The sequence below is a fragment of the Mirounga leonina genome, unplaced genomic scaffold, assembly GCF_011800145.1.
Source record: "Mirounga leonina isolate KUSES-001 unplaced genomic scaffold, KU_Mleo_1.0 Mir_151, whole genome shotgun sequence".
Taxonomy (NCBI): domain Eukaryota; kingdom Metazoa; phylum Chordata; class Mammalia; order Carnivora; family Phocidae; genus Mirounga; species Mirounga leonina.
Window position 1 is genome coordinate 52,819,876 of NW_023270377.1, and position 25,466 is coordinate 52,845,341.

Here is a 25,466-nt window from a genome sequence, read left to right on the forward strand (position 1 = left end):
ACATTGTTTGTTTACTTTCTTTTCTCTCTCCTCCCACCCCCATGCATGTAAAATGCCAGTAACAAATTACTATTGAATGATGTCTCAAGTACTATTACCTGCCAATGAAACTCAAATGAACAAGCTGGCCTTTGTTCAGGGAAATTTGGGGAGAATTCTGGCCAAGGAATTGATGGAGGGGAGACAGAGAAGGAGGTCATGGGGCATTCTTTCAGGCACAAGCCCCTCAAGGGCGTGTTGGAGCTACGGTTATGGTGGTACCGGGTAGTTGACACCTATGCCAAAGCTACGCCTGCCTCGTGGCTGATAGAGGTGTGTCTTCACCGGGATTACAGAGGAGAGGGACATGAGGTGCTGCCTCATGTGAAAGGTAGGAAGACACAAAGTACCTCAGAGAGGTAGTTTATATTAAGAAACACACACAGTATTGAAGTAGGTGTAGGGATGTAAGCACACATCCCATACTTCTTGCATTATGATTTGTTACCTCTGGTAACAAAGGTTGTTAGAATACAATGTGTTGTTCATTGCAATATGACTTTGTTGTTATCTTTCCATAGATAAATCACGTATGAATCTCTAAATACATCCCACTTTTGGATTAACTTGCTTTTGTTCTATTCCTGGCTTGAATAGAATACCCTAAAATCTTCTCTGAATTTTGGTAAGTTTGGTAATTTCAAAACTCTCAAGAAACCAAAGGAAATTTTGTGGCTCTTAAGACTAAATTTTATGCTCTTCTTTGCTTCAGAGGTATTTTAGATTACCTGATAGGACAAGGTATGGTGTCAAGAAAACTTCAGAAAATCAACATTCAGATTTCATCTGTAAAATAGAAATTTCAGTTGGCATCTTCATCCTGCCTCTGAGATGGTATAACTAATAACAGAAATGCTTGGCTGTAAAATTAGAATTAGACTGACAGTAAACTCAAATGGTTATTGATTCAAAGACTTATATTAAACACAGTTCACCTATCAGGAAATGGCTATTATTCTTAAAAATTGGTCATTAGTATGAATGATGAGTTTTGAAACCAGTTTGTTAGGACAATTATTAGCATTAGTAGAAATGGCAGAACATGACTATAAACATTGATTTAGAATACATTTGATATCAGAATTGGCAATGTGGTTGCAGTAAAGACAGAACACCTTTGCTTTCACATATGTTTACTTTGTTTTAGTGAGGGATGCCCCAGAGATGCATAAAAAGGGGTTTGTTGATGTCTTCCTAGTCACCAATACAGTTCTCTGCTCAAAGGAACTACAAATTCCAGAATACAACATTTTATTCTTACTTAAACATGGATTTCAGAAACTAATGGAGTTAATTTGATAAGGTAGTTGGATTTACTATGAAACCCAAAATGCTAAGACTTGAACTTCATGTAACATAGACTTTTGTCAAGTTTCCTACATTTCTACATTCATTTTAAGAAGTGAATGTTTGTATTATCCATCTCATGCGTGATACGAGCATGTGTGATACAATGAATTGTTTGCATACATAAAAGTATTCCACCATAAGGAAATAGTATAAAATTTAAGGACAAAATGAGTGATTGAAAATTTTTCTGAAGAAACAATTCTTTATAAAATATATTCTAACATATATGTGTCTTTGAGGTGCATTACTATTATTTAAACTCAGATGAAAATATTTTATGTTTTGAACTTTCATCAATCCTGAAATTATTATTCCAGGCTATAGTGATTGACATGTCATGTAGCCACTTCAAATCAGATTGTTTCCTATTTGGGATATGGGGTCATTTTTTTTATTACTATTAGGACCTCAGTATGTTGTTTATCTAGTGGTTTTAAATACATAAAAACAATCCCAATAAGAAGGTACACATAAACATAATTAAAGTAATAGCTAACATTTATTGAATGCTTACTGTATACCAGGGACTGTGCTAAGAGTTTCCATGGATTATTTCCTTTAATCTTCACAAAACCTTATAAGGTAGCTATCACTATTATTCCCATTTTGTAATAGGCTGAGACTTGAGAAAAAGTAACTTGTAAAATGTGCAGAGCTAAGTGTAGTCAGAATGTGGGCCCCAGATTCTGTGTCTGAATCACTGTTATACTGTATATCATACATCACAAAGGAAACATTATTACTGTTTTGTAATTTAGCCATTTGAGGCAAATTCATCTCCACCACTGGCAAAACACCTCCATGTACATGTTGGTGTTAAAATATCTACATAGAGGAAAGACTAGACATAACCTCAAAATCTTTTTCACAAGCAAAATTTGTTTCTTCTTTGTGAGAAGAAAAATTTTAAATTTCATCAAGAAATGTTAACATACACAGACAAAAATATCAGGGTAATTCAATCCAGAAGCAAGCACTGAGCAAGAAAGATTTTTATACCATTTTCCAGATTGGCTTACTGCATAAATCAAATTATCTGAGTAATTGCTCAACTGTTCACTTACATTTCTTGGCAACCCATACTTCATAGCTATTGTGATTCCACAAGAAACATATCAAGTACTCTGTGTGTTTGTGAGATGTATCATTTTGATGTGTTTGTGATGCTTCCTGGGGGCTTCACCTCATCCATTGAACTGTCCTTCCTGGTCTCAATCTTCTTGCATCAAACTCTGGCATGACTGGCATCTTCCTGGCTCTGTTAATTCTCCTGTTTCTGCCTCTGTTTCCCGAGGCTTCTCCATTTACAGGTGTTTTGCAATCCAGCATATCTCTTCTTACTTTATACCTCCTTCTCCAACCTTTTCTGTTCAACAGTGTGATTTTTGTCAGCCAAAGTGGCTCCCCTTTTCTTACCTTCCACAAGAAGTGCAACCACGAGGCTGGAAATGTGGAAGTGATTTCTTATCACTGGGAGTGTATTGATTACACAGTTCTTCAGCATAGAACATCTCTGGTCCTCCTTGCTCTCTTTGCTGCTGTACATTGGCACAGTTAGGCACCCTCCAGTCCCTACTCATCTCCTGCTTCCTCTATCGCACTGTCAAACTGTGCTTCCCAGATCGCTGGTTGTTTAGAGACATAGTGTCAGAGATCCATGAATGCCTAAAATAATTTCAAAAAAATTTTAAAAGATTTTATTTATTTATTTGAGAGAGAGAAAAAGAGAGAGTGAATGAGAGAGCACAAGCAAGGGTAGTGGGAGAGGGAGAGGGAGAAGCAGACTTCCCGCTGAGCAGGGAGCCCGATGAGGGACTCCATCTCAGAAGCCTGGGGTCATGACCTGATCCAAAGGCAGACACTTAACTGACTGAGCCACCCAGGCGCCCTGGTTTCAAATTTTTGATAATTATTTAAAAATATTTAATATAAGCTGCCAAATTTCAAAGCTTATACTTGTGTTTGTGTTTTTTATTTCATTGGTTCCAACGGAGGGGCAGGTTGACTTTTCTGGTATTTTCTCAAATTGGGAGTCCACAGACTTGTTCTCTGAGTTCCCGAATTCTCGAGATTGAGAAACACTGCTCTACTGTGCTGAAATGGGCCTGGATAAATGAGTAACCACTCAGGCCTAGCTATTCATTCCTCATGCATCGATTGTGTTTGTAATCCCTGTGAACCTCGCACTCTGCTACACACTGGGAATGTAAAAAGTTCCTGTCTTGAAGGGTTAGTGGGGAAGTCTGATACATAAAAAGACAATTTTAATATATTGTGATAATGCTAGTCAGTTGGTACGAACTTTCAGGAGAACAACTTAGCTGTTGGCATCAAGAGCCTTGAAAATGTGGGTTAATACTTGACCTAATCATTCTACTCTTCAGAATTTGTTCTATGGAGAGAACTACAAAGATTTATATGAAAGGATCAGGAAGTCAACTGAAATGAGAATTGTTGGAATTAGCTCAGCCCAGTATTACTTATAATAGTTAAAAATGGAGCCCAGAATTAATATTTATAAGAGGGGAATACTTTCATAAATTATGGCCTTATTGCTGGGGTATTAAACAGCCACTACAAATAACATTTCTACAGAATATTGAAAAAGAAAGGATTCATAATATAATGTGAAGCTGAAAAACAGCACAGCTGCAGTACCAGAGGTCAGCAAACTTTCTGGTAAGGGGTCAAATAGTAAATATTTTAGCTTTGTGGGTCATATTACTATGTGAGTTGCAACTATTCAAACTCTGCTATGGTAGTGTGAAAGCAGCCAAGGACAATCCATAAACAAATGGGTTTTGTTCCAATAAACATGGTTGAATCCCAATAAAAATTTATGGAAACTGGAATTTGAGTTTTGTATAATTTCCATGTATCATGAAATAGTATTTTTTGAAATTTTGTTTTGAAACTACTTAAAGTAAATGTAAAATGTAAACGTAAAACAATGTAGAAACAATTCTTAGCTTGTAGACCATACAAAAACAGATTACAGCCTGGATTTGGATGGCGGGCCAGTTTGCTGCTCCCTGATCTATACCATATGATTCTAATTATGTATGTGTGTGTGTGTGTGTGTGTGTAAAGCCATATGAGTATTAATGGTGGTTATCTCTGGAGTGTGAGATCATGACATCAAAACATAAGGAATTTATGGGTTTTTTTTTATTTTTTCTATTTTCCCCATTTTTAATATGAAATTACATTATTTTCATAATCGGAAAAATAAATAATTTGGTATAATAATTGTTATACTAGTAGAAAGCACTTTTATTTATTTGTTTATTCATTTATTTATTTACTTTAGAGAGAGAGAGAGCACAAGTGGGGAGAAAGGAAGAGGGGGATAGAGAGGGACAAGCAGACTCTGGGCTGAGCGAAAGCTTGATCTCATGACCCTGAGATCATGACCTGAGCCAATACTAAGAATTAGATGCTTAACTGACTGAGCCACAAAGGCACCCCAGTGGAAATCCCCTTAAAGGGGCAAATATAGGGCACTAGGTGGTTCAGTTGGTTGAGGAGCAACTCTTAATTTTGGCTGGGGTCATGATCTGAGGGTCATGGGATCGAGCCCCACATCGGGCTCCATGCTCAGTGTGGAGTCTGTTTATCCCTCTCCCTCTGCTCCTCCCCCCACTCACTCTCTCTTTCAAATAAATAGGTGAAATCTTTAAAAATAAATAAATAAATAAAGGGGCAAATACCCCAGACCCACGGAGGTTGGGGGTGAGGGAAGGCTTGCTGAAAGAGTCAACCCCTGAGCAGTTGCATTAAAGGATGATGAAGAATTACTCAGGCATAGATGAATCACAGAAGTGGGCAGGGAAAGTGAAGGCAGGAAGGGAGAGCATTCTAGTGTGAAACATGAAGATTAGAACATGGGAGAATCTGGGCGCCTGGGTGGCTCAGTTGGTTAAGCGACTGCCTTCGGCTCAGGTCATGATCCTGGAGTCCCTGGATCGAGTCCCGCATCGGGCTCCCTGCTCACCAGGGAGCCTGCTTCTGCCTCTGACCCTCCCCCCTCTCATGTGCTCTCTCTCTCTCATTCTCTCTGTCTCAAATAAATAAATAAAAAATCTTTAGAACATGGGAGAATCAGGGAACCACAGAAAGTTCGGAGAGCTGGAAAGCAGTGTGAGAGAATGAACAGAAATAAGATTAAATAGAGAATCAAGCACTGAAGGTCTTAAACGCTATGCTTAAGCTTGAAATTTTATCTTAAAATCAATTGGAAGCCACTGAAAACTTCTTGAGTTGCTGAGTGACATGATCATATTTCTGATATAGAAAGATCTGTGTGGCCTCAGGACAGAGAATGGATTGGCTAAGAGCAAACCTGGAGACAGAAGGACAAGCTGAAAGGCTATTGTAGAAATTCAGGTGAGAAGTGATGAGAGACTAAACAGAGGTGAGGGGTAGAAGTAGAAGGAGGAGAAGGTTTGATATGTAAGAGGTTGACTCAATAGGTCTTTGGAACTGATCACATCTTGGAACTGAAGGACATGTGGGGGAGAGAATAAATAACAGATGTCTTCATTTTTTTTGCTCCTGAAAGCCAGGTGAGTAGGAGATTTGGTGGATAAGATGACATGATCAGTTTTAGATTTTCTTTTTTTTAAAGTGCCCCTGGCTGACACAATGTAGACAAGATTGATTCATTATTCATTTTTTTTTCAATTGAGATATAGTTGACATATAATAGTATATTAGTTTTAGGTGTACAACATAGTGATTTGCCAATTATATACATTATGAAATGCTCACCATGAGAAGTGTAGTTACCATGTGTCACTACACAAAATTATTGTACTTTGCATCCTTGTGGCTTATACATTTTATAACTGGAAGTTTGTACCTCTTAATTCCTGTCACCTCTTTTGCCCATCCCCCACCCTCCTCCTCTCTGACAACCACTAGTTTGTTCTCTGTATTTATGAGTCTATTTCTCTTTTGTTTGCTCCTTTTTAAAAAGATTTTTTATTTATTTTTATTTACTTATTTGAGAGAGAGAGCAGAGATAGTGACAGAGATAGCAAGAGAGAGCACAGGTAGGAAAGAGAGGGAGAAGCAAGCTCCCCGCTGAGCAGGGTGCCCAACGTGGGGCTCGATCCCAGGACCCTGAGATCATGACCTGAGCCAAAGGCAGATGCTTAACAGACTGAGCCACCCAGACGCCCCTATTTGTTTTGTATTTTAGATTCTACATCTAAGGAAATCATATGGTACTTGTCTTTCTCTTACTTATTTCACTTAGCATAATAACCTCTAAGTCCATCCATGTTGTTGTGAATGGCAGAATATCATTCTTTTTTATGGCTGAATAATATTCCATTATGTTTATATACCACATCTTTTTCTATTCATCTATTGGTGGACACTTAGGTTGCTTCCATATCTTGACTATTGTAAATAATGCTGCAGTGAACATAGGAGTGCATATATCTTTTCAAATTCGTGTTTTCATTTTTCTCAGGTAAATACCCAGAAGTAGAATTACTAGGTTATACAGTATTTCTGTTTTTAGTTTCTTGAGGAACCTACATACTGTTTTCCATAGTGGCTGCACCAATTTACATTCCCACCAGCAGTGCGTGAGAGTTCCTTTCCTCTGCATCTTCACCAACACATTATTTCTTGTCTTCTTGATACTAGCTATTCTGACTGGTGTGAAGTGATACCTTATTGTGGTATTGATTTGCATTTCTCTGATGAATGATGTTGTTGAGCATCTTTTCATGTGTCTGTTGACCATCTGTATGTCTTCTTTGGAAAAATGTCTATTCAGATCCTCTGCCTATTTTTTAATTGGATTATTTGTATTTTTGGTGTTGAGTTGTATGAATTCTTTATATATTTTGGATATTAGCCCCTTATCAGATATATCATTTGTAAATATTCTCTCCCATTCAGTAGGTTGCCTTTTCATTCAGTTTTAGATGTTTTGAGTTTGAGGTAGTTGTTGGATATTTAGGTGAAGATTTTCAGTAGAGTTTAAAAATCAGGAGAAATAAATTATATAAACAGTGGTTGTTGTTATAAGAACTTATGCATTCACTTGCAAAGAGGTATTGAGCAATGATTCTTTTTCTCTTCTACCTTCCACCCATGGATTATATGGAGACACAATCTAATCAATACTTATGACTCATTGTGATAGTCCATCCAAACTTTGGGATCACTTGCCTTCTGTCCACAAGACCACATTTAAGTTCTGGAAGAAGTTAAGTATAGTTTGAAAAGTCACACAAATATTTTGTTATAATATCCCCAGCTCAGGCCTGATACCTACTTGCTGAGTGGTGAGAAGAAAAGAGTAAAGACCACGGTCTCCTGAAACACCTAGACATTTAAAATTAGGAAGGGAAAGTGGACTTGTAAGAGAGAAACAAAGCACAGAAGGAAATCTGAGTGCAGTAGTAGCCAATGGAAGAAAAAAATTTTAAGGAGCAGGTAACAGTATTAATCACAAAAAAGTAAATGAAGATTGTTGGCATTGACAAATGTGAAGTCCCCATGGAACTATACAAGAATATTTCAGTAAGTTGGCAGGGATGGAAGCCCCTCAGAGGTGAGTTGAGAAGTGGGTGGGTATTTAGAAAAAGTTAGAGTATCAAAGAAAAGAAAACAATACAATCATAACTGGATGTCCCCCCCCAGTCTTTCATATCTGCTACCACAGTTTGTATGACTTGATTAAGAGATGCTTGGAAAATTCTTGCTGAATGGGTGAGAGCATGGATGTGTGAATACATTCTTGAATAACTTCAGGTTCCGTTAGGTATTATCTTCTCTGAACCATAAGAGTCATTGAGAGTATTATTGTATCGTTGTTGAACAAGTGACAGTTTGGTTTTAGCTTTAATGGAGAATAAAGAGCACTCTTTCCATTCAAGTGAACTACTTTCTACAGTGCCCTGTTGACTGAGGATGTTATAAGTACCTTAGGGATAATATGTAAATCTTTAAACTATAAAGCACTATATAAACATTATTTATATTGCAATATTACTACTGCATTGATGAATAAGAGAGGCCAAAATGAGTTTTCTCCCCTTTTAGGTGTGTTTTCAGATACTAATTTATCTTTTTACCTCACGGTTTTTGATAGTATTCAATATGGAAGAGCTATTTCTATCTTTAGACAAGAAGTCCATCTATAGCCAGTAGCAACCGAGAGAGGAAGTTAGAGAGATGGGGTGAAGGTAGGAGCAGCATCGGCTGACTTCAGGTGTCAGAATTATATCCTCAGGGTTGCCTGGGTTTCACTTGCATAGTAAATAAACCCCATGACATTTTTATAGGAACTCTGCAGGTCTAAATAAGAAGTGAGATGGAGAAGACCTGCAGTGTATTGTCAGGGGTTTTCCCACTGTTGGAAATGCTGAGGGGGTGGCATTTTAGGGAATAAGGGGACAAATTAATTTTGGTCCAGTCTAAGAACACTTAGAGAGAGAGAGCAAGAACACGAAAGAGAAAGCACGAGCAGGCAGAGGGAAAGGAAGAAGCAGATTCCCCAATGAGCAGGAAGCCCAACGTGGGGCTGGATCCCAGGACACTGAGATGATGACCTGAGCTGAAGGCAGATGCCTAACCAACTGAGCCAACCAGGCGCCCCAACTAGAAGGAATAAGGTGAAATGATTTTCAAGAGAAAGTGAAAGAGATGTGCCTGGGTGGCTCAGTTGTTAAGCATCTGCCTTCGGCTCAGGTCATGATCCCAGGGTCCTAGGATTGAGCCCCGCATCGGGCTCCCTGCTCTGCGGGAAGCCTGCTTCTCCCTCTCCCACTCCCCCTGCTTATGTTCCTTTCTCACTGTGTCTCTCTGTCAAATAAATAAATAAAATCTTAAAAAAAAAAAGAGAAAGTGAAAGAAACCTCTTAGATCTCTCCCACATATTCTGCTGCAAACATTTATTGGGCCCCCACTATGTGCAGGGCATTCAGTGTTTCTTAGTAGGGTTTCTATTTGGTGGCAAAATACTTCATCAAACCACTCCCCACCACACAAACACATTGTGACAACTAAAAATGCTTCAACATGTTTCCAGACACTCCTTTGGGGCATTCTAGTTGAGAACCAATGATAGATGGTGGAGTTTTAAATATGAATGAGACCATACATAGGTCTCTTGTGTCTCCTTTACAGACTTGAAATCGTTATGATTAGCATGCACAGTTCATTAGTCCTCTTCATCAGCCCATTACTTGGATTTATGTTTCAGGTTACCTAACTGATGCACTGCTTTTCTTGAGAAGAGAGATGAAAGAGGTGGTCTCCATAGGGGGGCTACATTAAAAATAAACAGTATTTCCTGAGTGCTGGCAGCATCTGAGATAGCACCAGATTCGGAAGGGAAGGCTGGCTAATAGGGTGTCATGTACATGGGCAACCATGGAAAGTTGGAAAACACTAAAAGAATCACATGACCTTCCTAAGATCTTTAGGGCTGAAGAAGACAGAGACCTAAGTTTTAAACATCAAACACCTGGATGGTGGATTTTTGGCTTTGGATTCAGATCATGATCCATTTCAGGAATCTATCAGAAATATACTTGAACTGATCATTATCTTGAGATCTTGAATTGGCTGAGAAATATCCCTGTTCCATAAATCCTACCTATCTCACTGTCGGGATCCCTCTCCTCCAGTATTTTGGATGGTGTTTGAAAGGCCCTGGGGAGGATTGAACTGTACCTGGCCTCTGATCCCAGCACCCCAAGAGTGCTCTAAATTCCAAGAGAATTTGGAGCAGATAGTTTTCTGCCAGTCCTCAAAGCAAACTGTCTACGGGCTTTTTTGGAGAAAATCCCAAGTGCAACTTGTACCAAATTAAACCCAGAGGGTTCTGCAAGGATGTTCTGGCCTTTGGATTGCAGTGAATAGAACATTTTTGTGGTTCACGCTGGAGGTCATGGGAGAGTCCAAAGGAAATATTGGAAGCCAGAATTATAGTCCTTCAAACTGTCCCCAAAACCTCTGCATCACTGATTTATGAAGTATCGCTTCAGTGGGAAAAGAACAGTATTAAGAGATACTATTGTATATGTAATTAACAAGGCTAAAAAAACACCTCTAAAGACAATCCTATTAGATATAGAGATAGCCAACTTTCAGATTTATCTTATCACCTTTCTATCAAACCTGAGAAATATCACTAAAAGGTTGTGTTCACTTGTTTGGTCTAGAATGAATCCATTGCCCATTTCTTATTCTTCCCTGAATCTCTGCCTTGGAATGATCAAGTTTTCCTACTTTCAGTTCTTAATACAGTCTGTCATCCAACGAGGTATCTTGAATTTAAAATTCCTAATATAATCTGTTTCTTCTCCTTACATACTCTTGAGCTAATACCCATTATAAGTAGAAATTAAGGCCAAGTTATTCCCTTTTAATGACAAAAAAATATAAAATTAAAATGATGCACAATACAAAACTAACCAGCCCTCAAGATAATCTAAAACTTGTCACATAAGAAGAAAATGCCCAGATACTGTGCTTTCTAATAGCTAGATAAGAATGTATGCACATTTCATCTAATTCTTCTGGAAATTTAGACAAGCATTTGTCTGGTTTAGCCTAAACACCAAGGAGATCAGAACATACATTGCAGTGCATGTCTCTGAAGAGGTCGTTGGCATGTTCAACCCAGTCTGCCCGAGACTTTGGGTTAACGATGACATTGTGAGGCTCTGGCCTAGACTTTTTCTTTTCTTGCATTATGAATTCTATTTTCCTTCTTTATTAAGCATGAGAGAAACTTGGATGTATAATACAAGATTTTACCTTTGTGAATGTATCTGGCAGCGCTAGGGTACAAACAGCCTCCCAGCAGCAGTGGCTCAGAGTAACAGATTTTATTTCTTACTCATATTACATCTTGCCTTCATGGTAATTACAGTTCAGTTTTGCATGTCTTCCTTATTTTAAGATCCAGGGTGAAGGAGCATTCCCTTCTATGAAAAGAGAAATGGTGGAGTCACTCATTGGTTCTATTTTTTTTTAAGTTATGTTAATCACCATACATCACATCATTAGTTTTTGATGTAGTGTTCCATGATTCATTGTTTGTGTATAACACCCAGTGCTCCATGCAGAACATGCCCTCTTTAATACCCATCACCAGGATAACCCATCCCCCTAACCCCCTCCCCTCCAGAACCCCCAGTTTGTTTCTCAGAGTCCATAGTCTCTCATGGTTCGTCTCCCCCTCTGATTCCCCCCCTTCATTTTTCACTCGTTGGTTCTTAAAAGTTCTGCTCAGAACTCCTGTTCACATTTCATTAGTTTAATCAAATCACATGAACAAGTCTGATGTTAGGAGGCGTGAGAATATAATCCTCTTACAGGGAGAAATAGCAAGTAACTGGGAACAAGAATACAATTAAAGTGTATAATGTGTCTTGGGGTATAATTTGAAAGTGTAAGGAAGAGAAGAACTCCTCTAGAATTCTAGCTGGAGATAACTCAGGTCCCCTGTTTCCAGTAAAACAATGGCATAGCTTTTTTTGTTTGCTTTTTTCAGAATAGTTCTATTTTATATAGTTGCAAAAATAACATCACATTTTCCCCAATAATAAAAATAACATTCTCATAAAAAATTAAAAACATACAAGATGGCATAAATAAGAAAGTAAAATTCAGTAGAAAACATCTAAGTAAACACCTAGCAAAATGAAAAAATATATTCATACATATACATATATATGTACTTATACATAAACATTCATAATAGGTCTGTACATTGTAGCTTAAAATTGGAAATATCCAAATGTCAACAGGTAACTAAATAAATTATGGTATATTCATTCAGTGGAATACTACTCCATAAAGAAAAGAATATATGCAAGAGCATGAATGAATCTCAAAAACTTTACGCTGATTGAAAGAAGCCAGATGGGAGAGATTACATGCTGTGTGATATCATTTATGAGAAACTCCAGAAAAGGAAAATCTAATCTAAGGTGGCAGAAAGTATATCAGTGGCACCCTGGGGCGTGAAGTGGGCAGGGTTGATTGGGAAGGGCTATAAGCAAACTTTCTGGGGTAATAGAATTATTATGGTGATGGTTACTTAAATGTATGCATTTGCCAAAATTCTTTGAGAAGTATGAGATGATACATTTTATTACATGCAAACTATAAAATTAAAGTTAATTTTTGAATTATTGACAAATATCAGAGATTCTTAGTTATCTTGTAACCAGCCTATTTATTGAACTTTAGAATTAGTTATATAATTATTTAGTTGATTTTCTTGGGTGTGCCAGATAAACAATCATATTGCACATTTTTAACTTAATCACATGGACTGACAATTCCAAGGCAATATTTAATAAGCAGGAATGGATTCTTGACAGTACTCTTGACTGATTAAAATTTTTACCAGTGAGGAAGATACTTGATCTTGAAATCAAATAACTATTCTTTTTTTTTTTTTTTTAAGATTTTATTTATTTTTTAGAGAGTGAGCGAGAGAGAAACAGCATCAGAGGGGAGAGGGTCAGAGGGAGGAGCAGGCTCCCCGCTGAGCCGGGAGCCCCATGCGGGACTCTTTCCCAGGACCCTGGGATCATGACCTGAGCCGAAGGCAGATGCTTAACCATCTGAGCCACCCAGGCATCCCCAAATAACTATTCTTTTTAATTAAGGAACAATATATTCTTTTTCTTCTCCCAAGTTGAATTTTGATTAGAAATGAATGCTGTATTTTTCCCAAGACTTTTTCAGTGCGAGTTGTCTTATTTTTATTAAAGTATTATATTACTAATTTAATTTACAAATATTGAGCCAACCTTGCTCTTTTGGACTAAACCCTACTTGGTCATGGTGTATTCTTTTTTTTTAAGTCCGTTTTATTGAGGTATAATTTATGTACAGTAAAATTCACTCTTTTTTAAGTACATAGCTTGTTGAGGTTTTTTTTATTATTATGTTATGTCAGTCACCATACAGTACATCATTAGTTTTTGATGTAGTGTTCCATGATTCATTGTTTGCTGTTGAGTTTTAACAAATGCATACAATTGTGTGTTTATTATACTTTAATATACTGTGGGATTTAATCTGCTTATATTTTATTTAGAATAATATAATCATAAGTAAAATTGATCTATAATTTTTGGTACTGTCTTGTTAAGTTTTGACATCAGAATCATACTAGCATTTTAAAATGAATGAGAATGTTTCTTTTTTATGTCCAAAGAATATTAAGCAGCGTAGAATGTCTGTCTCTGTTTCTTGGAGGTAGCTGGGATTTGCCTTAAAATAAAGCAAGACCAAAAAAAAAAGAAAAAGCACAAAAACTCTCTGGGATTTGTACCTGTTGGGGACATACTTTCTTGAGAAATTATTCAATATATTCCTTGGTGATGGTAGTAATGATAGTGATGATGAGGGCAATAGTGGTAAGATTTTCTTAGGATAATTTTCTTAACATATTTTTTAAGGAAACTTTCCATTTTATCCCAGTTTGACATTTATTAACAAAAATATTTCTTTTATACCTAAAAATAAATCCAAAACTTACTATATGCATTTATATCCCTTAATCTTAATATAATATAATTTTATTATTTATATGTCATTTTGTTCCTTTTTAAATCTGTTAGTTTTTAAAATTTTTTCTTATTGAGGTGAAGTTCATAGAATATAAAATTAATCATTTTAAAGTGTACAATTCAGTGCCATTTAGTACATTCAGAATGCTGTGCAATCACCACCTCTATCTAGTTCTGAAATATTTCCATCACACTAAAATGAAATCCCATACCCATTAAGCAGTGACTTCTTATTCTCCCCTCCCAAGCCTCTCCACCATCTATCTGCCAACATGTTTCTAGCAACTGCACTATTTTACATTCCCACCAGGAATGTATGAGGATTCCAATTTCTCCACACATTTGCCATTTTCTGTTTGTGAAAAACATTTGTGGTCATCCTAGTGGGTGTGAAGTGTCATCTCATTGTGGTTTTGGTTTGCATTTTCATAATGATTAATGATGTTGAGGTATTTTTCATTTTAGAGAAATGATTTTCATATATTTTCTTCCATTCTATAAGTTTTCTTTCCACTTCTTTGATAATGTCCTTGATACTCAAAAGTTCTTAATTTTGAAGCAGTCCAATTTCTCTATTTTTTGTTGTTGCTTATGCTTCCAGGGTCATATCTAAGAAAGCATTGCTAAATTCAAGATGATGAAGATATACCCCTGTTTTCTTCTCATAACTTTATAGTTTTAGCTCTTACATTTAAATCATTGATCCATTTTGAGTTAATTTTTTTATATGGTGTAAGTTAAGGGTCCAATTTCATTCTTATAATTATGGATATCCATAATTTCCAGTAGTTTCAGTACTATTTGTTAAAGAAACTGTTTTTACCTGATTGAATTGGCACCATTCTTGAAAATCAATTGGCCATAGATGTATGGGTGTATTCCTAAACTCTCAATTCTAGTCCATTGATCTATCTATATGTACATCCTTATGACAGTACAACACTGTTTTGTTTACTGTCGCTTTGTTGTAAATTTTGAAATCTGAAAGTGTGAGTCCTTCAACTTTGTTCTCCTATTTCAAGATTGTTTTGGCTATAAGGATCCCCTTACAATTTCATATGAATTTGAGGATTAGCTTTTTGATTTCTGCAAAAAAAAAAAAAAAAAAAGACTATTAGATTTTTGATAGTGATACATTGAATCTATAGTTAGCTTTGAGTAGTATTGCCATTTTAATAACATTAAATCTTCTAATCCATGAACATGGGATGTCTTTTCATTTATTTAGGCCTTCTTTAGTTTTTTTTAGTGATGATTTTGTTTTTGTTTTCTGTATACAAGTCTTTCACCTCCTTGGTTAAACTTATTCCTAGATATTTTATTCTTTTGGATGATATTATAATGGAATTGTTTTCTTAATTTCCTTTTTAGATTGTTTATTTTTGGTGTATAAAAGAAACACAACTTACTTTTGTGTATTAATTTTGTGTACTGCAGCCCTGCTGAATTTATTAGCTCTATAACTTCTTTACATTTTAGTAGAATTCACCAGTGAAACCATTGGGCCTAGGGCCTTCTTGTTTAAAAAGTTACAAATAATCGATTCAATTTATTTATTTATCTGTTTCTCCTTGTGTAAGTTTTGGTAGATTATGTCTTTCAAGGAATTTGTCTATTTCATCTAAGTTATCAAAGTTGTAATATTCCTTTGTTATCCTTTTAATGTTTATAGGATCAGTAATTATGACCCCTCTTTCATTTCTGATGTTAGTAATTGGTTTCTTCTCTCTTTTTTCTTGTTTAGCATGGCTAGAAGTTTAACAATTTTATTGATTTTAGAACCAGCTTTTGATTTCATTGATTTTCTCTATTGCTTTCATTGATTTTTGTTCTAATTTTTATTACTTCTTTTTTCCTGCTTATTTTATATTTAATTTACTCCTTTTTTCTCACGTTTTCTAGGACAGAAGCTCAGACTATTGATTTTAGATCTTTCTTCTTTTCATATATATGTATTCAATGCTATAAATTTTGTTCTCAGCACTGCTTTTGCTGCACCCCACAAATTTTGAGAAGTTGTATTTTATTTTTATATAATTAGAAATATTTTTAAATTTTTCTTGAGACTTTTTATTTGGCTCAGGGATTATTTAGAAGTGTGTTGTTTAACATACTCATGTTTTAGAATTTTCCAACTTTCTGTTACTGATTTCTACCTCAATTCCATTAGGTATGAAAGCATACTTTGGCTTCTATTCTTTTAAATTTGTCCAGTTGCTATAAACCTTTCACTACTTTCCAGAGTTCCAATAATGTTGATTAAGACAGTTTTTGCTTGCTTTTTCAATGTTTTCGTAGAGGTATAAAACATTTGAGCCATCTGCTCTGCTATTTTTATGTACATCTGTCAGATATTTTTATATTTCATTTGACTTTCCAATGAACCAACTTCTTTTTAATTAATTCTTATATTTTTCTCTAATTTATTAATTTATAATTTTATACTTAATTAATATCTCTTAATTCTTATTTTATTTTATTCTTTTTCCATAATTTACACTTGAATGTTTAATTAAGTTTTTTTCTTTAAAAACAAAGTTGTTCAATGCTATGAATTTTATATGAGCCTAAAGTTAGCTAGATATCTTAAGTTATTAAACATAATAGCCTCATTATTTATTTTTCTCAAAACAGACTGTAATTGTAGTTTTTATTCTCCATTTAATCTAAGAATTATTCTTTAAAGTGTTATCTTAAAATTTCTAAGAGATTTGTTTTATTACCTGGACTTCTTGTTATTTCTACCTATTGCATTGTGACTAGATATATCTACTTTAAATATTTTGATGCCATAAGTATAAAGATTCACGAGTACCTTATATCTACTGTAGATTGAACCATTTATCAAAATAAAATGCCATTTTAAATCCCAATGTTTTTTTGTTTACATTTCTATTTTGTCTGCCATTAATGTCGTTAGTCCTTTTCTTTTGTTTGTCTTTGCCTGGTATAGCGCATCTTTTTATTTTCTAAAGTTATGTCTTTAGGGATGTCTCTAGCAAACATAAATTAGTTGACTTTTTTTAAAGCTTAACCTGGTAATATTTGTCTTTTAATTGAGAAAGCTAATGCATCCACTTTTTTGGTGTTAACTGGTACTTAATCATATTCCTGTCATTATGTTTTATTTTTTTTTGTATCCTGATAAATATGCTCTTTATGTCTTTTGTTTTCTTTTGCATTATCCCATTTTAGTCCCCTTTTTTGCTGATATTTTAGAATTTACTCATATTATTTTTAGTCTATTATATTTGTAAAGCCTTTCCCATTTTTTGGTGCCAACTTTAAGAATGAAACAGAATCTGTGAGCTCCTCCTCCTATCTCTAAATGAAACAATTATGTAAACACATGGTCCCCTTTATCTTCCATATTTTGTTCAAAAAATCTGTATTACTAGTTATAGATATTCTAATTTTTATATTTTGAGTATTCTCTTTTAAGAACTTGTTTGTGGCATTTATATTAACCTTCACAAGCATATTAACAATAATAATTATTTAGAATGAAGTGAGTTTTACTAGGTTCATTTCTCATAATTTTTTTTTCTTTATCACTCTCTTCCAGATGTGTTCCAATTAATTTTCCTTTTTTTTGAAATGTGAGGTCAACATAAAATTCTGGACCTCTGGGAATGTAAATGTGTACCTTTGATAAATTCCTACAGTGTTTGAACAATGTTTAAAAGTGAATGCCTTTAGCCCGGCCATGCTTTCTAGCTTATCGCAATTTCCATTGCTCCCTTCTGTCTACTTGATCTATCTGCCTACATTGTAGTTTTTGTTTATAAATTCTTTCTAAGCCTTCTTAGACCACATGCAATTTAAAATGTCCAAATGTTTAAAATATGATTCCAGGTTCTTACATTGAATGACACTCTTTTCTTTCCTGCACTTAGGCTTTGGAAGATCAGGTATGGGAACTCTTGCAGGAAGCAGACAAGACAGCTGAAGAGAACAAGGATCAGAGTCAGGTCTATGATGCCATGGCCAACACCTTGGGTGAAGCATGGGCAGCCCTTGTCTCCATGCTTGAAGGAAGAAGGGAGCTCCTCAGGTTGAGCTCTGAATTTTTTGAAAATGCGTTGGAGGTTTGTGTTTAAAAAAACTACTTTCACATCAGAGCAAATAGATAGCACTCCTGAAGATGTTTTATTTCTACAAATAGACATTACAATCAGTTTTTAAAATGGCAGAATGACCAAGTTATATACAATACATTTAATTTTTGATTGCCAAAACATAAAATTGTTAATATTTTAAATGTAACTCTTCAAAAAAAAAACCCTAAGGGGGCACCTAGGTAGCTCAGTCGGTTAAGGGTCTGCCTTAGGCTCAGGTCTTGATCATGGGATCCTGGGATAGAATCCAGCATTGTCGGGCTCCCTGCTCAGTGGACAGTCTTCTTCTCCCTCTGCCCCTCCCCGCCGCTTGTGCTTTCTCTCGCTCCAATAAATAAATAAAATATTTTTAAAAACCCCTAAGTACAGCTAATTAAAATTAAGTAAAATATTAAGTAAAAATAGAAACTCTTATCCATAAGTCACTATGATTTATTACTTTCTTTAGAAAATGGTAATACAGTTACTAAATCAAACAATTATCCCTAATTTTACATTATTAGGAAATGTTGGTCTAAAGTGTTCTTGTTGACTTAAAGATGGAGGATAGAATTTCTTCTGCTATTTATGAAAAGGCAATTGAGGAATATTCCATAGAATAATTGACTTGTAAGCATAGCATTTTATAGAGTACTTTCCAAAGGCATATAGTTGGATTCATAGTTTGAACTCATTAAAAATTTAATGAAAGAAAAGTCCTGGACCTAAGAAGGTCATTTCCTCCTGTGACTTTTCTTGAATTCTGAGATGTTTTCACAGTTCCCAATTTCAAAATGTGAGATTCAAAGAACATTATTAAAAGAGGTGTTGTATTTGGTGTAAGACAGTTACTGGAAATTTCACTTTTGACTTCTCTGTCAACTGGCAGTACATTGATCTGATGGGAGAGCACTGCTTCATTATGATAAAGCACTAGCTTTGAAAAATATGACATTTCCAAACTCAAAATTTAGGTCTTAAATCCAAAATAATGAAGGAAGGAAGATTAGTAATAGAACATAAAAATTGGGGTAGACAATCTCATGCATCATGAACTCGTTTAAAAGTAAAAAGAAGGAGCCAAAACCTTATTGTAACTTTTAAGTTTTGTTTTCCACAGTTTGCATAAAGAAGCCCAACTATGGTTCATTTTACAGATCATCTTGGGAAAAATTTCACATGTAGTTTTCTTTCCTGAACAGAAATCAGGTGAAATGCACCTACAGGGTCAAATTGTAGATACATCTGATTCATTCCATCTCAGTAAGTGGGGTATAGATGTCAACTGCCCTTGAAATTCAACTCATTTGAACACAGGAAATTATCTTTCTTCAGATATTAGGCCCAATATTTGTTTCTCATGGGGTAGTAGCATTAATGCCAGCTGATTTTCTCTCTGATAAGAAATTATTCCCAGATATCGCATGAAGTAAAAGGAAATACTAAGCCAACTCATAATTCAGCCCATCACTCTGATTTTTGGAGAAAAGATATGGTTTCTTATATTATCCTGCTTCCAGTTTTATGGGTCACTTAGTACTAAGCTGAAGGCAAACTCCTTTCCTGCCCCTTGTGTTGCCAAACTATTTTCATCACTGATTAACAATAATAATAATAATAATAATGAGAATAGGGTCTTTGCAAAGTGTTCCACTCTTGCTAATTCTATCCTGTGCAAGATGCAAAAAGAAAAGTGGGCAATAGAAAATATCCATAAGGTAAAAGTTAACAGAACTTTAGGGAAAATTTTTCTGAGTAGCACATTGTTTGCTTATTTATTTATTTTAATTTCAAATAACAGTTGAAATATGTTATAAGTTATACAGTGACTCCAAAACTTTTTGTAATGTTCTACAGAGAAAAATCAAATCACCTTCTAGGGTTGGTTTTGTTTGTTTGCTTGTTTGTTTTGAAACTTCTCTTTGAAGAATACCCTTAAAATAAGCTATCAGAAATGGAATGAATTAAAGTTGTAAATGATGTGTGGATAGGATTCCCTTATTGAACTATGATGCATGCAGTTCCATAAAAATATGAAATGATTTCTTATTGCATGGTTGATAATTATTACGGGACTGTTTCTGATTCACTGACTTAACCATCAGACAGGTTATTCTCTTATTAGACACTATGCTGCACATTAGGAACACTGTCCCTAAGCAACAGTGGCTGATATCCACCAGATTGTTCTAACACGATAGTGGAGGCCTTCTCCATATTTCCAAAGAGAACATGCTCATTAGTCTCTCTCTCATCATTCCATGCCATTTATAACTGGATTTTTTGTGGCTATGGTAATAATAAAAATGTAGTAGAACTTGTTAATCGAATAATTACAAAAAATATTAAAAATCATTAAATTCATAGATGATAGTTTGGAGAAAACTTGAAAAAAAAGATAAGCATGTGATAAGCTTTTGTGTCTTTCTCACTGATAGTTTACCTTTATGAGTTTATTCAATACCTGATACAAAGGTAAACCTATTGATTAAACTTTTGAATCTGAGTTCTAAAACAAAGCAACTACTGTCTAGCTAGACTACTACTATGTCTACTACCATGGATGTACTGTACTGGTAGAACCAAATATGTTTTACCCTCTTCTAAAATTTTTTCTAAGATTATTCCCCTGAGAATTTTACCAGCATTTCAAATACCTCTCCTTCCTATTTCCTCCAAGGAGAAAGAGAGATGGGTCATATTCCTCACCATTTAGGATGCGAAATAGCTCTTTTTTTTTTTTTAAACAGAGGAAAAATTTTCCTTTTTTTATTTTTGCTGTATCTAATCTCATTTTTATTTATATAAAGAATGCATAAGATCATTGATAAAAATACAAACAAAATTACAAATTATAGATTTAAAAGGTAAAAATTCACACCCCCATCCTTAATCTCATTCCTTCTCATAAAGGTAATCCCTTGGTGTGTATCTCTTCAGATCACTTTCTTGTTTTGTATAAGAAATGGTATTAGACATTACTTCTTAGCCTTTTTGTTAAGATCAGTGTAGTAAGGAGATTAGACTTGTGTTATTTTGAAAGTTACATTTTTTGGTTCTAGGTCTAATCACAGAAGAAAACATTAATTGTATTTCAACCTTCCCTCTAAGTGGGTTCTTAAATTATATTTACTTATAATTACATAGGTTACTGGTTAACCAAACTTTTATTGTTCGTTTGTTTTTAGCAAACTTTCTGGTTATTGTTTGACAAACTGCTTTATATGCTGGAAGTGGCTGCTTTGTTACATAGACACAGTAATTTTAGTTGAAAATTTCAATAGACACTTAATAGTAAACAAGTTAAATTATTTCTGCATATATGACATATATCCATGTATGAAAGGAATAGAAAGGAAGAAGAAAGTTCTTTTGCACTTTGTAAATAGACTATATGTAAACACACGGCCTCATACAAACACCCTCAGCCCCCCTCCACACACACAAGCACACACATCATCATATAAGCACACAAACACATATACAGTCAGCTAGGTCATGAATTCATGAAAAACATCTACAAATCACCCAAAGTGGCACACTGATTTTCACTTTTTCAAATGTCTTTCCCTTGTATTTGTGTTGTAGTTTGCTATTAAAATAGACCAAGCTGAAGATTTCCTCCAGAACACCCAGGAGTTTGAGAGTGCTGAGTCCTTAAAATCACTTCTTCAGCTTCACGAACATCATACCAAAGGCAAGAAATATGTTTATTCCTCATATAAGTTTTTAGAGGTTTTATAATATGTTCATGTGAGAATGCTCATGTGTGACAATGTATTTTTTTTAATCTTTTTTTTTTTAAGATTTATTTATTTATTTGAGAGAGAGAGAATGAGAGACAGAGAGCATGAGAGGGAGGAGGGTCAGAGGGAGAAGCAGACTCCCTGCCGAGCAGGGAGCCTGATGCGGGACTCGATCCCGGGACTCGATCCCGGGACTCCAGGATCATGACCTGAGCCGAAGGCAGTCGCTTAACCAACTGAGCCACCCAGGTGCCCTGTGACAATGTATTTTAAATTTATCTGTTTATACCTCAAACTGTTCAAGAAAGTTTACATAAAGCTTTATTTTTGGTCATCTGCTTCAAAAAAGACATAGTTGTAAACGATTCTAAGGAGATGTTAGAGAACAGCCTCCAGAGAGTCAGTTATTCAGTCTGCTAGGTTTTAGCTCCTGAGGTCAGAGGCTGTTCTCACCTTGTTCTTCCTTGTATCCTCAGCATCTAGCAGTGTCGGCACATGGTGGATCCTCAGGAAATATTTCTTGGTTGAATAAATTGTTGAATTCAGTGAATGTTCCTTCTCAGGGTCAGGAAATGAAGATCAGCCTTTAAATAACAGCTCTGGATAAGGAAAATCATCTTTCACTACTATAGTTATTAAAAAAGGGGAGATAGTGGACTTTTTCCTCAGGAAGCCTACAGTTTGGTTGGGGCATGTACACATTTATTGGTGGGTTACCTGTGGGTCCCTGTTACACCACCCAGCTTACTATGTAGTAACAATTCATTTCCATATTTGTCCCTATCACCAGATGGTGAGACTCTGGAAGGCAGGAATTAGTACAATCTGAATCTCCATGATGTAGAATAGCATCCAACCCGAAGTATGTTTATTGAGTGTTATTTGTATTTAATTCCAATGTAAGACACAATACAATGATATAAACTGGAGCAATAAACAAGGCACTACAGGGACATTAAGGAGGAAAAAATTGATTCTAAGCCCTGAAGGATCACAACTGAACCCTCCAGTTTTCCAAAGTCTTCTTAAAATGAACATAATACCTAAGAAGCTTCTGCTCAGGAACAATCATATTATAACTTCCTTGTTCTTAAATGTTCTTAAATATGTATTTTATATGTGGCTGAGATATAGGTTCATTGGAGTCCATTATAGTATTTTCTCTACTTTTGTGTATATTTGAAAGTATATTTGAATGAGTTTAGGAAACACCATCCCACTGAGGAACATTTAGAATATTTAAAAAAATTTTAGGAAGAAATATCACCCATGATATTTCAAAATCACAGTCAGTGCCAAGACTGTGACTTTGATACTTTTTAGAAATTACTCTTTTAAAAAGATTGCTTAGCAAGTTATAAATTTACTTAAGTTATGTACATCCCTCATTTATCCATCTTGAATTTGTAATTTATACTTAAGTATGGCAAACTATAGGTATTAGTATAAAATCTACTTTAATATAAACTTTCTTAGATATAATGACAATCAAAACAAATAATAAGAATATATTAAATATTTACTTGCCTCACATCACAAGGCATTATGTCAGAAAGTAGGGTTTTATGTATGCAAAAATATGATCTTTAAAATAAACATACCATAGAGATTTTGTATTTCTTGAAGTTCATGATATTCTATCTAGAGAGTTTAACTTTGAGGAAAAATACATCACTTTGTACGATCAACTGATGGAATAAATTACTAGGAAATCACAAACAATAAAAAAGTTAAGGTATAAGAAATCAACAGAGGAAGAAACAGAGACTGACAGAGGAAACTGAGGGAAATACTTGTCCACTTTAATGACTATCTTGGTAGCAGTGATAGACTGATTTTAGCCTGGGTACAGTTTACAAGTAGCCTTGGCCAGAGACTCCATTCCTAGTGGTACTATGGTAGTAGTTATATTATTTTGGTAGATGTGAAACAGAAAACCAGAAAAAGATTGCAAATGGAAATTTTGGCTAATTGTATGTATTCTGTAGGAACCAGAATAGGTTGGCCTGTTCTTCTGTCAGTCTGCAATGCCCTTGCCCTTAGAGCTATGCTTCCCTCTCTCATTTGAAAAGTATAGTGTGTAAGAACTAGTGATGGAAAGGAAGAAAAGAAGTACTATGTGGAAACCCTGCCACTTGCCCACATTTCCTGTGTGTGTGTGTGTAACTTTTCACAATATCATAACAAACTCTTCAACACAAAGGAATTATGTATACATATGTAGAGAGAATCAGTATACTGATTAACATAAGATGAACAAATTAAAACTCTTCAGTTTGCTACACAAGGCCCTCTATAACCTGTCTTCAGCTTGTTTTCAAGTTATTTCTTTCCCTTCTACATAAGAACTTGCTCTAGATAGGTAGGTTTTTTTTCTGCCCCTGCCTCTCCCATCTTGTTAATGTTTGCTTCCATTTCTTTGAGAGATTTATTCTAATGTTATCCCTGCCTTTTCTTACTCTGTTTGAATGATCTCAGTCCTCTTTTTGGTTCAAGTTATTTTTGTTGTTCATTGCTTTGCATCGTTAACTCCCAATAAAATTGCTCAGTGCACATAATCACACCTTCCTCACTCTAAACAGATAACACCATCTAATACTTCATTGGACAGATCTAAGTCATGTGACAAAAACTACTTCAAATTCTTTCCTTTTCATTGCAAACTCTCTCTTCACAATATCTTCACTTATCTCATTCTCTTTTCCAGCTCTCCAAAAAAAAGTGTCAAGTTAAAAGAGATAACTGGCCCAACTACCACAGCCTCATTATTGCTGTGCAGTTAACTGCCAAATGTTAGAAAACTGTTCAGAGTGCCATGGGAGAGTGAAAAGAACACTGAGCTTCTAATCAGAACATGTGGCTTTTAGGACTGCTTAGTCCAGTTCTAGTTGTGTGATGCTAGGTAAGGTACTTAGTCTCTGGATGTTCTTCATAGTTCTCCCTGTCCTAAAATTAAAAAAACAGTATATTCAACCCTGCTGATATTCTCTTTTTTTTTTCTCCCCTCTAACAGCAAATGTCTCAAAGATTGCCCTGTCTTGTTGACTTCACTTCATAACTATGTCCCCACTTCTCAACCTGGTAACTTGGCTTCTGTTTCCATCACTTTCCTATCACAAAATCTCATGCCTTCTCAAAATCTTTTTTACATCTCTAGAGAACCGCTGATCTCTAGCACTTATAGCTCTCTTAATTCTTCCCTCTCTCTTAATACATTTGATCTCATTCAAGCATTCTGCAGAAATTATTGGACATTTGTCCTGTGCCAATCACTATGCTAAGTGCTGGGGATATTGTCATGGTCACTGTCTTCATTTTGCCTTGGAGCCTGGTGGCAAAGGGAGACCTTAATCAACTAACCCAACACATAAGTATAAAACTATAGTTGTGATAAGAGCTGTTAATGAGAACAACTAATAGTATTTGATGTGGTATAGGATTTGATTCAGTCTGGTTTATCCCTTGAGGAATTGGCAGTTGAGTAAGACCTAAAGTATGAGCAGAGTAATGGTGGAGAAGGAAGGGATTAAGAATGGTGTCCCTGGGGGCACCTGGGCGGCTCAGTCGTTAAGCGTCTGCCTTCCGCTCAGGTCATGACCCCAGGGTCCTGGGTTCGAGCCCCGCATCGAGCAGGGAAGCCTGCTTCTCCCTCTCCCACTCCCCCTGATGTG

General features: G+C 35.4%; 1 protein-coding gene and 1 long non-coding RNA gene across 8 annotated transcripts in view; one reads left to right on the top strand and one right to left on the bottom strand.

Moving 5' to 3' along the window:
• The window catches only part of CCDC141 (coiled-coil domain containing 141), a 210,969-nt gene that overhangs the window by 44,086 nt on the left and 141,417 nt on the right, over positions 1-25,466 (top strand). For all 3 annotated transcript variants that reach the window (XM_035007626.1, XM_035007624.1, XM_035007625.1), the window contains exons 5-6: positions 17,849-18,040; positions 21,638-21,746. In XM_035007626.1, coding sequence (XP_034863517.1) covers positions 17,849-18,040; positions 21,638-21,746 — 301 coding nt within the window. The remainder of the gene's footprint in view (positions 1-17,848; positions 18,041-21,637; positions 21,747-25,466) is intronic.
• LOC118012273 overlaps positions 2,013-25,466 on the bottom strand; it is a 118,311-nt gene continuing 94,857 nt past the window's right edge. For 3 of the 5 annotated variants that reach the window (XR_004679666.1, XR_004679664.1, XR_004679663.1), the window contains 3 exons: positions 17,816-17,897; positions 11,179-11,348; positions 2,013-3,054 (listed from right to left, as the gene is read on the bottom strand). This is a non-coding gene — a long non-coding RNA (uncharacterized LOC118012273). The remainder of the gene's footprint in view (positions 3,055-11,178; positions 11,349-17,815; positions 17,898-25,466) is intronic. The other 2 variants (XR_004679662.1, XR_004679665.1) reach the window with 1 other exon arrangement.